At 45.6% G+C, this 14,138-nt stretch overlaps 1 protein-coding gene across 1 annotated transcript in view; it reads left to right on the forward strand.

The window, feature by feature from the left end:
• Nucleotides 1-12,576, forward strand: part of CYP27A1 (cytochrome P450 family 27 subfamily A member 1) — a 34,652-nt gene extending 22,076 nt beyond the window's left edge. Inside the window, exons 2-9 of the mRNA XM_004033222.4 lie at nt 6,840-7,030; nt 9,505-9,704; nt 9,835-10,032; nt 10,207-10,379; nt 11,304-11,470; nt 11,663-11,741; nt 11,828-12,040; nt 12,194-12,576. Coding sequence (XP_004033270.1) covers nt 6,840-7,030; nt 9,505-9,704; nt 9,835-10,032; nt 10,207-10,379; nt 11,304-11,470; nt 11,663-11,741; nt 11,828-12,040; nt 12,194-12,313 — 1,341 coding nt within the window. The 3' untranslated portion in view covers nt 12,314-12,576. The remainder of the gene's footprint in view (nt 1-6,839; nt 7,031-9,504; nt 9,705-9,834; nt 10,033-10,206; nt 10,380-11,303; nt 11,471-11,662; nt 11,742-11,827; nt 12,041-12,193) is intronic.
• The last annotated feature ends 1,562 nt before the right edge of the window (nt 12,577-14,138 follow it).

Below are 14,138 nucleotides of genomic sequence, written 5' to 3' on the forward strand. Positions count from 1 at the left end.
GAATAAACCCAGCCTCTGCTCCCTCATCTAGGATCTAGGAACTGATACTGTTATTTTCTTTTTTTTCTCTCTTTTTAAGCCATTCTAGTGGTTAACAGTGGCTTTGGTTTGCATTTCCTTAATGACAAATGATGTTGAACATCTTTTCTTGTGATTATAGGCCATTTGCATATCTTCATTGGAGAAATGTCTATTCAAGTTCTTTTCTTATTTAATTAATTAATTTATTTATTTTGAGGCAGAGTCTCATTCTGTCACTCAGGCTGGAGTGCAGTGGTTTGATCTCGGCTCACCGCAACCTCTGCCTCTTGGGTTAAAGTGATTCTCATGCCTCAGCCTCCCAAGTAGCTGGGACTACAAATGTGCGCCATCACGCCTGGCTAATTTTTGTATTTTTAGTAGAGACAGGGTTTTGCCATATTGGCCAGGCTGCTCTTGAATTGCTGGTCTCAAACTCCTGGACTCGAGTGATCTGCCTGCCTTGGCCTCCCAAAGTGCTGGTATAATGGGCGTGAACCACCACGCCCAGCCATTCTTTGCTTATTTTTAAACTGAATTTGTCTTTTTGTTGTTGGGTTGTAACAGTTCTTTGTATACTCTGGATATTAAACCCTTATCAGATATATGATTTACAAATATTTTCTCTCGTTCTGTAAGTTGTCTTTTCACATTCTTGATAATGTCCTTCGAGGCACAAAAGTTTTAAATTTCTTTTTTGAGACCGAGTCTCGTTCTATTGCCAGGCTGGAGTGCAGTAGTGCGATCTTGGCACTGCAACCTCTGCCTCCCAGGTTCAAGCAATTCTTCTGCTTCAGCCTCCCAGGTAGCTGGGACTACAGGCACACGCCACCACACCCAGCTAATTTTTGTATTTTTAGTAGAGAAGGGGTTTCGCCATGTTGGCCAGGATGGTCTCGATCTCTTGACATCGTGATCTGTCCACTTCGGCCTCCCAAAGTGCTGGGATTACAGGTGTGAGCCACCGTGCCCCCGCCATTTTTTTTTTTTTTTTTTTTTTTTAGATGGGAGTTTTACTCTGTTGCTCAGGCTGGAGCGTAGTGGTGCAATCTCAGCTCACTGCAGCCTCCACCTCCCTGGTTCAAGTGATTCTCCTGCCTCAGCCTCCCGAGTAGCTGGGACTACAAGCATGCGCCACCACACCTGCCTAATTTTTGTATTTTTAGTAGAGATGGGGTTTCACCATGTTGGCCAGGCTAGTCTTGAATTCCTGACCTCAGGTAATCTGCCCACCTCAGCCTCCCAAAGTGCTGGGATTACAGGTGTGAGCCACCATGCCTGGCCAAAAGTTTTTAATTTTTATGAAGAACTATTTATCTATTTTTTAAAAAATTGCTCATGCGTTTGTTATCAAATCTAAGAATTCATTGACATATCCAGGGTCATGAAGACTTACCCTTATATTTTATTCAGAGTTTTATAGTTTTAGCTCTTCTTTTTAGATTGTTGATCCATTTTGAATTAATTTTTGTATATGGAGTGAGGTAGGGGTCCAGCTTCATTCTTTTGCATTTAGTTATCCAGTGGTCCCAGTACCATTTGTTGAAGAGACTTTCTTTCCCCATTGAATGGTCTGTGCACCCTTGTCAAAAATCAGTTGACTGTAGATGTTCTAGTGTATTTCTGAATTCTCAGTTGTATTCCGTTGGTCTATATGTCTACACTTATGCCAGTAACATACTGTTTTGATTACTGTAGCTTTGCAGTAAGTTTTGAAATCAGAAAATGGGAATGTTCCAACATTGTTTTCTTTTTTAATATCGTTTTGGCTATTTAGGGCCCCTTGCAGTTCCACATTAATTTTAGGATCAGGTTTTCTGTTTCTGCAAAAAGGCTATGGAATTTTGAAAGGGAATGCATTGAATTTGTAGTTTGCCTTGGGAAGTACTGCTGTTTTAACAATATTAAGTCTTCTAATCCATGAACATGGATGACTTTCCACTTATTTAGGTCTTTAATTTCCTTCAGCAGTGTCTAGTAGTTTTCAGTGTTCAAATGTTTCACCTCCTTGGTTAAATGTATTCCTAGGTATTTTATCTTTTGGATACTATCATTAGTCTGTTTGGGCTGCCATAACAAAATACCACACACTGGATGGCTTAAACAACAAATTTATTTTCTGACAGTTCTGTAGGCTAGAAGTGAGAGATCAGGGTGCCAGTGGTTGGTTTCTGATGAGGGCTGTCTTCCTGGCTTGTAGTTGGCTGCCTTCTCCCTGTGCCCTAGAGGGCAAGCTCTCAGGTGTCTCCTATTATGAAGACACTAATTCTATCAGATCAGGGCCCCACCCTTATGACCCCATTTAACCTTAGTTACTTCCTTAGAGGCCCCATCAACAAATACAGCAACACGGGGTTTAGGGTTTCAACATAAGAATTAGAGGGGAGTGCAGACATTCAGTCCATAACAGAGGTTATTGTAAATGGAATTTTTTTCTTAATTTCCTTTCAGATTGTTCTTCCAGGTTCTTAAAACTCCAGAGGAGCTACTGTTAACAAGTTTCCTACATATCCTCTTCCCCACCCCCTTTCTATGTCCGTCTCTGTATCTCTCATGTTCTTTGCATTGTCTGCAACATGTTTCTTTCTGCTGGATTCATTGACAACTGTTAAGTATGTACTGAGTGTCTTATTAATGTGCTTAGCAGTGTGCCCAACAATTTGGGATGTCATAAAGAAGCGTGAGATGGTTTTCACCCTTGAGGGTTTTCAATTTAGTTGAAGAGACAAGACATCCGCAAAATAATTAGAAAACTGTTTAGGAACATATGTAATCAAATTCTCAACTGTCTGGCCCATGCACTAGGATAAAAACTCTTTAAGAATGGTCTTTTATGCTGTGCTTACTGCTGTATCCCTAGCCCCTTGAACAGTATAGGAGGAACAGGACATGAGATTCATAAATGAATGTTGAATGAATTCAACATTCTCCTGCTTTGGAGTTTCGTCAGGTGGGGGCTAACCCTCCCATTCATCCTGAAAGATGATCTTTGTTCTGCAAAGTGGCTCTTAGACAGGACCCATCTGAGAATGCTGGGACTTTCCAACTGGCTCAGGTTACGATCTAATGGTAGGATCACAGACACAGCATGCATCTCTCAGCAAGTATCCTGCTGTCTTTCTAAAATAACTTCTTACATAAGTAGATCCTTGTTAAGTTCCACTAAGTAAACTAACTGAGGAGCATGAAGGAAGAAGGCATGGCTTAGCTAAAAGGAGAAATGTCCCAGAAACCTCCATACTGACAGCCAGGAAGTAGTCTCAGAGGCTTTGGATTCCAGGAAAGAAGCTGGTATTGTTTTTCTACTTTAAAAATATAACTTTTTTTCCGCTGATTCCAAGAACGTGGCAAAAAAATTTTGAAAAATAAATCACAGTATAGAGAAGACAGTAAGTTAATTTGTAAAGCACTGTTTACCACCATTGAGATAACTGCTGTTCAGATTTTTATTAAAATGTTATACATAAGTTTACTTCAACTTAACAGAAGGATAAGAAACCAAACTTCAGATAAATATTTCTTCAAAATGGTATATATTTGTTTTAAACAGGTCTTCTAAAATTAAAGAATTAGGAGACATATTAAGAGGCTGGACTTATTGCAGTAGTTCTCAATCTATGGTGATTTCATCCCCCAGGGGACATTTTGGAAATGTCTAGAGACATCTGTGGTAGCCACAACTCAGAGGGGGTGCGTTACTTGTGGGGAGAGGCCGGGAATGCTGCTAGGCACCTGGCAACGCACACCACTGTCGGCTACAACATAGAATTATCCACTCCGAGTATTAACAGTGCCACAGTTGAGTAATCCTGGGTTGTTATTGCATAGTATTGTGGTTTCAAAATAGTACACGCTTTTCAAGGGCCTACGTTTGTTTCCAGTTAGAAGGACATAGTTGTTTTCTCAGGGATCCGTGGAGTAAGTGGTTCAGAGCATGGCCTCCAGCCAGGTGTTTGGAGTTTGAATCCTGACTCTGCTACTTAATGATAAAGTGACCTTGAGCAACTTCTTTGGGCCTCAGTTTCCTCATCGGCAAAATTGTGGTAATATTAAACCTACCCCAAACAGCTGTAGTGAGGATTGAATGAGCTAATATTAAGTAAAATGCTTGGAACAGTGTCTGGTTCATGGTCAGCTCTATGGAAACACGTGCAATTATTATTGTTAATGTCTTAAACTGGAAACAAATTAAGCCTACTTTTAGGACAGGTCTCCTAGGGAATTTTTTTTTGAGATGGAGTCTCACATTGCCACCCAGGCTGGAGTGCAGTGGCATGATCTTGGCTCACTGCAACCTCCTCCTCCTCCCGGGTTCAAGCGATTCTCCTGCCTCAGCCTCCCGAGTAGCTGGGATTACAGGCACCCGCCAACATGCCCAGCTAATTTTTTGTATTTTTAGTAGAGACGGCGTTTCACCATGTTGGCCAGGTTGGTCTCGAACTCCTGACCTTGTGATTTGCCCACCTCAGCCTCCCAAAGTGCTGGGATTACAGGCGTGAGCCACTGTGCCCGGCCCTCCTAGGGAATTTAATAGAGGAAAATAGATGTGTATGTGAAGTATTTTTTAAAAAGCAACCTTTAAGGAAAGAAACAAAACTCACTCATAGGAAAATGATATGGCTGGGGCACTTATAAATCTAAGGAGTATTTACAGGAATTCAGAGGCTCAGCAAGGTTTCCCTGCCTTCTAGAACTATCTGGTCAATGTCAGGTGACTTACTGTTTCAGAAAACATTTCTTTTTGTACCTTTAGACTTTAAAAATTTGAATAGGTAATACATTATCATAGTTCAAGACTCAAACAATAGAACATGATACACACTAAGCAGTCTGACCCCCTCCGCTGCTCCCCTGACCCTCCCATAGTAATCACTTTATTTATTTAGAGACAGAGTCTCACTCTGTCATCTAGGCTGGAGTGCAGTGGGTACAGTCATGGCTCAATGCAGCTTTGACTTCAAGCAATTCTCCCACCTCAGCCTCCGAGTAGCTGGAATCACAGGCGCACACTGCCATGCCCAGCAAATTTTTTTTTTTTTTTTGTAGAGGCAGGGTTTTGCCATGTTGCCAAGGCTGATCTCAAACTCCTTAGCTCAAGTGATCCTCCAGCCTTGGCCTCCCAAAGTGCTGGGATTATAGGGGTGAGTCACCATGCCCGGTCCAGTAATCACTTTCACTAGTTTCTTATGTATCCATCCAGTATTTTTCTATGAAAGCAAATACAAATACTATATATTCTTATTTTAGACCTCCTTTCTTAGGCAAAAGATATACTTTTTCACATAATCTATCTTGGATATCTTTCTGTATTAGTACACAAGGAATTTCTTCATCCCTTTTTAAGGTGACATAGTATTTCATTATGTGGATGTCCCATGCTTTGTTTATAAATTTGCTCGTACTTTTGTAAATATTAACAAATCGTCCTCCAAGTAGGGATGTGTTATTTTGGAGTCCTACCAGCAGTATATTTTCCTTCCAGGAAAATAGGCATATTCACTGCAGTTTGCAGACGATCAACTGTTCAAAATTAGAACACACCGGCAGGTGTTCCTGGGAGGTAGAAATGGGAAACAGGTCTAAATGGATGTTAGGGGTTTGTCAAGACTGTCCTTCCAGGAATTGGCAGAATCAGCCATTTGTTCAAGGTGATGTCTGGGTAAATGGGTGATATATTGGAGGCAATTATGTTGGATTGGTCCTAGGAGAATCCAGTTTTTAACACCAAAACTAAGATCCAGTAAAGTTGGAGTTTTTCTGGACTATGGGTTGGGTGATGTTTCCTTCTGTAATTTGAATGATAGATTTCATCTCCACAATCGGTAATGTCTCTTTTATAGAAGGTCTTTGGCCTAATTTCTATACTGGAACCGATTCTGATCCTCTCAAAATCTCTTCAGTAACAGATTAGGAAAGGTGAAGTGCCCAGGAAACCACTGTGTTTCATTTTCTTTCAGTTTGTAGGTGTAACTTACCTAGGAAATTTAGTCTTAGGATTTGTGGGTTATTTTAAATTTTTACCCCCCAAAGTGTGTTTCTTTTCCTTCTCATTTTCAGCAACTATAAGACTATCATAGCAATGTCAATATCATAGAGGCCGTGGATATCTATCGTCAAGTGCTTTAGAAATTCTAAGATAAAATATTTGAGAATTATATTACATAACATGGCCAGTACTTTTTTTTATTTCCTTTTTTGTCATGTTCTTAGATTTCAAAGACAAAATCTTATGGAAGCTCAGGAAACTCATGGGAAATAAATAAATAAATAAATACATATCATACCGCATGGCTTACTTACTTATATTTGGACCCTGACTTTCTCATCCAGCTTATTGTTTTTTCTGTTTTCTCATCAGTCTTCTTTTTTCTTGTTGATTACATAAGGCATTCATCATTTCACTGACAGCAAGCTGCAGTAGATTTAAATACAAAAAAGGAGCTATAGGCTTTCTATCTCACCTCACTAAAGGGCTCAGTTTCCCTCAAATGCTGGCCTCCAACATACACCTCAACATACCTCAGTTTGCCATATATCCCATTTTTCCAAACCTTCACTCCTCCAAGGACCTCAATGCCCCCAGTTCCACCAGACACGCATTGCTCTAATATTCTAGCTCCTTGTGTGCCCAGTTTTTAAATTTGCTCTTCCTCTGGAACAACAGGCCATCCTGGTGCCTACCTCATACACAACGTACTTTTTTTTTTTTGCCCAGCTCATTTGCTCTTGTGTAGCCATCAGACCCTTCCTCACCTCATCTCCTGTCCTGGGAGCACCTGCCCAGCTTGGCCCAGTTATTCAGTTTTGATTGAACTCCACAGGTGCTTTACAAGGCCAAGTACGGTCCAATGTGGATGTCCTACTTAGGGCCTCAGATGCACGTGAACCTGGCCAGTGCCCCGCTCTTGGAGCAAGTGATGCGGCAAGAGGGCAAGTACCCAGTACGGAACGACATGGAGCTATGGAAGGAGCACCGGGACCAGCACGACCTGACCTATGGGCCGTTCACCACGTGAGCTGGGGCCTGAAGGGACTGGAACAGGGCCCCAGAGGGCCAGGGCAAAAGACAGTGGGCACAGGGCAGGCAGGTGGATAACCGGCAGAATAGTACCCTCTGCATCCTCTGAGCCTGATGGTCTAGAGAGCAGTTGTTGGGAGGTGCTGAAGCCCAGGGACCATTCATTGGCTCTTCACTAATAAATATTAGGTTGGTGCAAAAGTCATTGTGGTTTTCACCATTTAAAATTATGGCAAAAACCACACCTGTAATCCCAGCACTTTGGGAGGCTGAGGTGGGCAGATCACTTGAGTTCAGGGGTTCGAGATCAGCTTGGCCAACACGGTGAAACCCCGTCTCTACTAAAAACAAAAATTAGCCGGGTGTGGTGGTGGGCACCTGTAATCCCAGCTACTTGGGAGGCTGAGGCAGGAGGATCGTTTGAACCCAGGAGGTGGAGGTTGCAGTGAGCCGAGATCATGCCACTGCACTCCAGCCTGGGCAACAGAGTGAGACTCCATCTCAAAAAAAAAAAAAAAAACAACTTTTTAACTTGACATCTGCCACTGAGGGTAAGATTTAGGTTGCAGGTTTTCACTGGGCCAGGCCACCTATGACATGACAGCTCAGATTTAGAATCGGAGCTAAACATTATGTAGAGCCCTTTGTAATCTATTTACATTTTTTTCTCTAAAGCCAATTTCCTGAATAGATGATATCATATGCATGCATTTAAAAGCTCTTTTGTGAATCTTTGAGTCAGATGATTGGGGAAAAAAAGCTATTCTGCTAACTCATGATAAGTTTGGGGTTCTCAAAATTTTTTTTTAACATATATATTTTTAAAATATCATTTTATGAAGCATTGTTTCCTCCAAGTGATATTTTAACAACCACGTTTAAGTTCTGTATATCCGATTCCTACTGTTGAGAGAGTTTTACTTTTGGAACAACTTGAAGTCCCAACAAATAGGTCTATTCTGGTTTTCATTTCTTTTTCAGCAACACTTTCAGTTTATCTTTTTGCAATTTTCCCTTAACATAATAAAGGTAGCTCCTGGGGTGGGGTGTTGAAGGTCATTAAATAAATAATAATTTTTTAAAATAAAAAATATATATTAAAAAAAAATTGGGGTGCATTGGCTCACGCCTGTAATCCCAGCACTTTGGGAGGCCAAGTTGGGCGGATCATGAGGTCAGGAGATCAAGACGATCCTGGCTAACATGGTGAAACCCCATCTCTACTAAAAAAAAAATACAAAAAATTAGCTGGGTGTGGTGGCATGCACCTGTCGTCCCAGCTACTCAGGAGGCTGAGGCAGGAGAATCGCTTGAACCTGGGAGGTGGAGGTTGCAGTAAGCTGAGTGGGTGACAGAGCGAGACTCTGTCTCAAACAAAACAAAACAAAACAAAACAAACAAAAAAAAACTTTATTGGTTTTAAAAATTCAAAAGTAATACTCACCGTGGAAATTCCAATAATAAAATATGAAGTCTCTCGCCCTTCCACCCCTATTGCATCCTCCTTAGCAACCAGTACTGACAGTTTGTTGTGTATTCTCCCCTCTTTATCCAGGAGCATGCAAATATACATGTGGATAGGTAGGATTTTGTCTCCTCTTAAAATTGGACCATATTGTACTTATTGCTCTACAGCTAGCCTTTTAAAAAAATGGACTCATACCCAGCTTGCTTAGGAAAGGAAATAGGTTTGAGGAACAGCTGGGAGTGGGGGCAGTCCCTGGACATTAATCTTGCTTATGGGAAGTATGTTTCCACCCACGTGAGCACCCTTGCCTAACCAAGGAGGAGGCCTGACCACCTACCTTGCCTAACCAGGGAGGGGGCCTGACCATCTACCGCATGACTGAGGCAAGAGCCTAGAGCATCAGCCTCGTGGGCCTCCCTGTCCCTCTGACCCACTGAGCCAAGCAGAGCATGAAGGCTTAGAGCCTGAGCACTCCGGGAACCCTAACTTGGTCCTCCTTTATTCCTCAGCCTCTGCAGCTCCCCCTTATTTGACATATGGAAGATTCCAGAGCTGTATAATTCCAAGATAATCAGTCAATATTCACTAAGCATTCACTATGTACCAGGCACTGAGCTAAGCACTTGAATGATGTGAACGAGCCTACTCAGATAGGCACTCTTATTATCCCCATTTTATAGAAAGGGAAACTGAGGCACACAGGAGTTATCCACCTAGGGTCCCTCTGCCAGGAGTGGTCAGACCTGTGATTTGACCCTGGACAGTCTGGTTCTAGATGCCCGCCATACCCACTTCCACTCTGCTATAGCGAGATTCTGGTTTGGGGATTCTAAGATTCTGTCACTTGAGATTTTGGTGATTCTATAATTCTAAATTCTAGGAGTACGGGATTTCCCTTGACTCTGGATGGAGGGGGTGGTGGACTTCAGGGTGAGAAGATCTCCCTTAATCGAACCCCCATAGAGGCTTATCTTTGTGCTATTCCTCTGCGTCCCTGCAGGGAAGGACACCACTGGTACCAGCTGCGCCAGGCTCTGAACCAGCGGTTGCTGAAGCCAGCGGAGGCAGCGCTCTATACGGATGCTTTCAATGAGGTGATTGATGACTTTATGACTCGACTGGACCAGCTGCGGGCAGAGAGTGCTTCGGGGAACCAGGTGTCGGACATGGCTCAACTCTTCTACTACTTTGCCTTGGAAGGTACTCTTGCTGGGAGAGGGGCTGGGGAAGGGAATGGGTCAGGGAGAGGTTGTGCTCCCTCTCCTCAAGGGCTCCTGGATTCCATATGTCCTGGTTCTGCCTCCTGTGATGGCCTCTGTGCACTACTCAGCTATTTGCTACATCCTGTTCGAGAAACGCATTGGCTGCCTGCAGCGATCCATCCCCGAGGACACCGTGACCTTCGTCAGATCCATCGGGTTAATGTTCCAGAACTCACTCTATGCCACCTTCCTCCCCAAGTGGACTCGCCCTGTGCTGCCTTTCTGGAAGCGATACCTGGATGGTTGGAATGCCATCTTTTCCTTTGGTGAGGACTCCCAGATGGGGCCCAGGGAAGAGAGATGGGGGTGACTCCAGGTCTGTGCATCAGCGGTCTCTCCCAGGCCTTTTCCCTCATGCTACCAGTTGTTGGAGTGGCTCTTGGTCCTTGGAGATCATGACTTTTGGCTTTGTCCTTTCCTCTTCTCTGTTGCTGTCACAGGGAAGAAGCTGATTGATGAGAAACTCAAGGATATGGAGGCCCAACTGCAGGCAGCGGGGCCAGATGGCATCCAGGTGTCTGGCTACCTGCACTTCTTACTGGCCAGTGGACAGCTCAGTCCTCGGGAGGCCATGGGCAGCCTGCCTGAGCTGCTCATGGCTGGAGTGGACACGGTGCGTGAAGGGGGAGGGTGAGACCAGGGGCCCCCAGCTCCCAACCTGAACCAGTTCCCTATTATCCCTCACCTGATCCCAACCTTCATCCCTCCAAGGACCTGCTTCTTTTTCTGTAACATGGATACAGCCCTAGAAGGAAAATAGAGGGCTTGCTCAGCTTAGCCGAGGTGGGAGGACAGGGGATGGTCCTTTTGTAAGAAGGATGCCATCACCTCCTGGAGCCTCCTCACTCTCTCTGACAGCTGGGAAGTACATCTCCCATCTATCCAACTCTCTTGCTGCAATTTGAATGGAGAGTTGGAAGAGCTCATTCACAAGCACTTTCTTTCTTTTTTCTTTTTTTTAAGATGGAGTCTCACTCTGTTGCCCAGGCTTGAGTGCAGTGGCTTGATCTCAGCTGACTGCAACCTCTGCTTCCTGGGTGCAAGCAATTCTCCTGCCTCAGCCTCCCAAGTAGCTGGGATTACAGGTGTGCACCACCATGCCCAGCTTTTTTTTTTTTTTAATTTTAGTAGAGACAGGGGTTTCACCATGTTGGTCAGGCTAGTCTCGAACTCCTGACCTCAAGTGATCTGCCTGCCTCGGCCTCTCAAAGTGCTGGGATTATAGACATGAGCCATTGTGTCCAGCCAGCACCTTCTTTCTTTATGGTTCCTATTTCCAGTGCTTTCATCCTGTTGGGTTTCTCTGTGTTGCCGTCCCCTCCTCCACTGAAGGTGCGATTCTCCATCATATTGGCCCTCATCCCACTGTGGATTCATGTTTAGCATGGAGACTGCCATGAACCTTCATGTTTTTTCCTGCTAGGCTAGTGGCAAATTCATTTCTCCCACATTTTGCATACACCCACTCATACACCCTCCCATTACTGGCCTCTTTCCTAGAAATCGCCCTCACCTGATCTCCCACTCTATCTTCTAGACATCCAACACGCTGACATGGGCCCTGTACCACCTCTCAAAGGACCCTGAGATCCAGGAGGCCTTGCACGAGGAAGTGGTGGGTGTGGTGCCAGCCGGGCAAGTGCCCCAGCACAAGGACTTTGCCCACATGCCGTTGCTCAAAGCTGTGCTTAAGGAGACTCTGCGGTAGGACAGAATGCTGTTCTGGGGGGCACAGGATCTCTTTGTGGGGAGGGAATCAGAGGAGGAAATCCGAAGTGAAGACAGGTGGGCTGGGGCTAGTGACAAGGATGAGATGGGAGAGGTAGGGGAGAAGGGGTGGGGCACTTTGTACCCCCATGAATCCAGAGCAGACTCTAGACATTCTTTTCGCTGCAGTCTCTACCCTGTGGTCCCCACAAACTCCCGGATCATAGAAAAGGAAATTGAAGTTGATGGCTTCCTCTTCCCCAAGAACGTGAGTGGGGCTAGAGAGCCCGATTGCCCAGGAGTGCCCTATACCCCCGAAGAGATGCATTCATGCTGCCCAATCTTCCTTTATAGACCCAGTTTGTGTTCTGCCACTATGTGGTGTCCCGGGACCCCACTGCCTTCTCTGAGCCTGAGAGCTTCCAGCCCCACCGCTGGCTGAGAAACAGCCAGCCTGCTACCCCCAGGATCCAGCACCCATTTGGCTCTGTGCCCTTTGGCTATGGGGTCCGGGCCTGCCTGGGCCGCAGGATTGCAGAGCTGGAGATGCAGCTACTCCTCGCAAGGGTGAGCTGGGAGAGGCTAGTAGGGTGTGTGGGCAGGGAGGGGTGGAGGAGTCCTGGGAGGAGAGGAAGGGAGGCACAGGGTAGGAGTGTGCAGAGCGGGGAGTGGATGGCAAACACACAATCCACCCAACCACATGTGCTCTTTACCCCCCAGCTGATCCAGAAGTACAAGGTGGTCCTGGCCCCGGAGACGGGGGAGTTGAAGAGTGTGGCCCGCATTGTCCTGGTTCCCAATAAGAAAGTGGGCCTGCAGTTCCTGCAGAGACAGTGCTGAGCTGAGTCTCCGCCTTGCTGGGGCTTGTCCTAGAGGCTCCAGCTCTGGCACAGTGGTTCCTGGCTGCTGCCATGTCTCAGATGAGGAGGGAGAGAAGGAGGCCGCCAGACTCGAGAGGTGGGAGGAACTCCCTGCACACACCCTGAGCTTTTGCCACTTCTATCATTTTTGAGCAACTCCCTCTCAGCTAAAAGGCCACCCCTTTATTGCATTGCTGTCCTTGGGTAGAATATAAAATAAAGGGACTTTTATTTCTTATTGGAGACCTTTGTCATTCTTTTTGACTACCCAGCATCTGAGGGAATTCCTCTCCTCCAGTGAGTCACGGTGAGAGGCACAGCCGCCCCTGTCCTTGGAAACTGAGAACACCTTTTGCTTTCCCAGACCTCACAGAGAGGCCTTGGTTTCACGAGGCACTGGTTGAGGCCACACCAAGCAGGAACTGCAGTGACTCCCAAGCACTGTGTCAGTCAAGTTGCGGTTGTAGAGAATATAAACCACCCTCTTTGAACAGAAAAAGCAGATACAGGCAATGGGGTGCTACAAAAATTATTGGAGGTGCTCGAGACCAGGCTAGAGTTGACCTCCAGCTGAGCAGCTTGGGGAGCACCATGTTGGCCACAATCAGGAGGATGAGAGTCTAGAAGCTATTGCTACAACTATTGGCTCTAGAGCTACTCCATGTCAATGAAGTTCAAGTAGGTCTGTGCCGGCAAAACAAAACAAAACAGGTCATGCAGGATGACCCCCATCCTGCCTCTCAATACCCATGAAGCCAGCAGTAACTGGACTTGGACCTCTGCGAATGCCTCGCGACTGCTCCTGACAGCAGAAAGGGCAGGAGCCTCTACCTCTCTTCCACCTTTCACATCTCTCGCATACAGCTGAGAGGGGGAACCTAAGTCCCGCCTGGAGCGCTAGCTGTAAGGGAGCCTAGGGATTATAGCTTTTAACTGTCCAGCGTCCTTACAACAAGAAGCCCACTTGAAGGAAAGTGGGTTGCCATTGAGAGCCGCCAGTGCATCACAGCACTAGCCTGGAAATTCAGAGTCCAAGCCCCAGCAGTAAATTTTGGTGGAGTCATAGAAAAAAATGAAGTTCACTTTCTTTTTTAAAAATTAATTTGATTTTTTGAGACAGCGTTTCATTCTGTCACCCAGACTGGAGTGCAGTGGCACCATCTTGGCTCACTGCCTCCTTAACCCAGGCTCAAGTGATTCTCCCACTTTAGCCTCCTGAGTAGCTGGAACTACAGGCACGCACCACCTCGCCTGGCTAATTTTTGTATTTTTTTTGTAGAGATGGGGTTTTGCCATGTTGGCCAGGCTGGTCTCGAACTCCGGAGCTCAAGGGATCTGCCTGCCTTGGTCTCCTGAAGTGCTGGGATTACAGGCGTGAGCCACTGCGACAACCTAAAGTTCACTTTCTCAGGCCTGTGGGAATGATAGGGTTTGAACTCATTTAAAAAATTGTGTCATTGCCCAGATTAAAATACTTCACAACTGCCCTCAGCCCTCAGGTCAAGTTCAAAGTTGTTACTGTGGCTCATAAGACCCACTGTGCCCTGGCACCCTGCACCCTGACCGTGATCACCCTTTCACAGCTGAGCCTGAATTCTTTGCATGTCTCCGAACACATTATGTTCTTTCCAGCCTCAATACTTTGTACCTCCTGTCCCCACTCTTGGAACACCCTCTTCCCCAACTGTCATGTCATCACAGAGAGCTTGCTCTTCCTTAGGATTCAGCTCAAATGTCACTGCCTCTGCAGGGCCCTCCCTGACCTCTCTGAGCAATCCTGTGCCCCACCTTCCCCTACTCTGCTT

The sequence above is a fragment of the Gorilla gorilla genome, chromosome 11 (assembly GCF_029281585.2).
Source record: "Gorilla gorilla gorilla isolate KB3781 chromosome 11, NHGRI_mGorGor1-v2.1_pri, whole genome shotgun sequence".
Taxonomy (NCBI): Eukaryota; Metazoa; Chordata; class Mammalia; order Primates; family Hominidae; genus Gorilla; species Gorilla gorilla.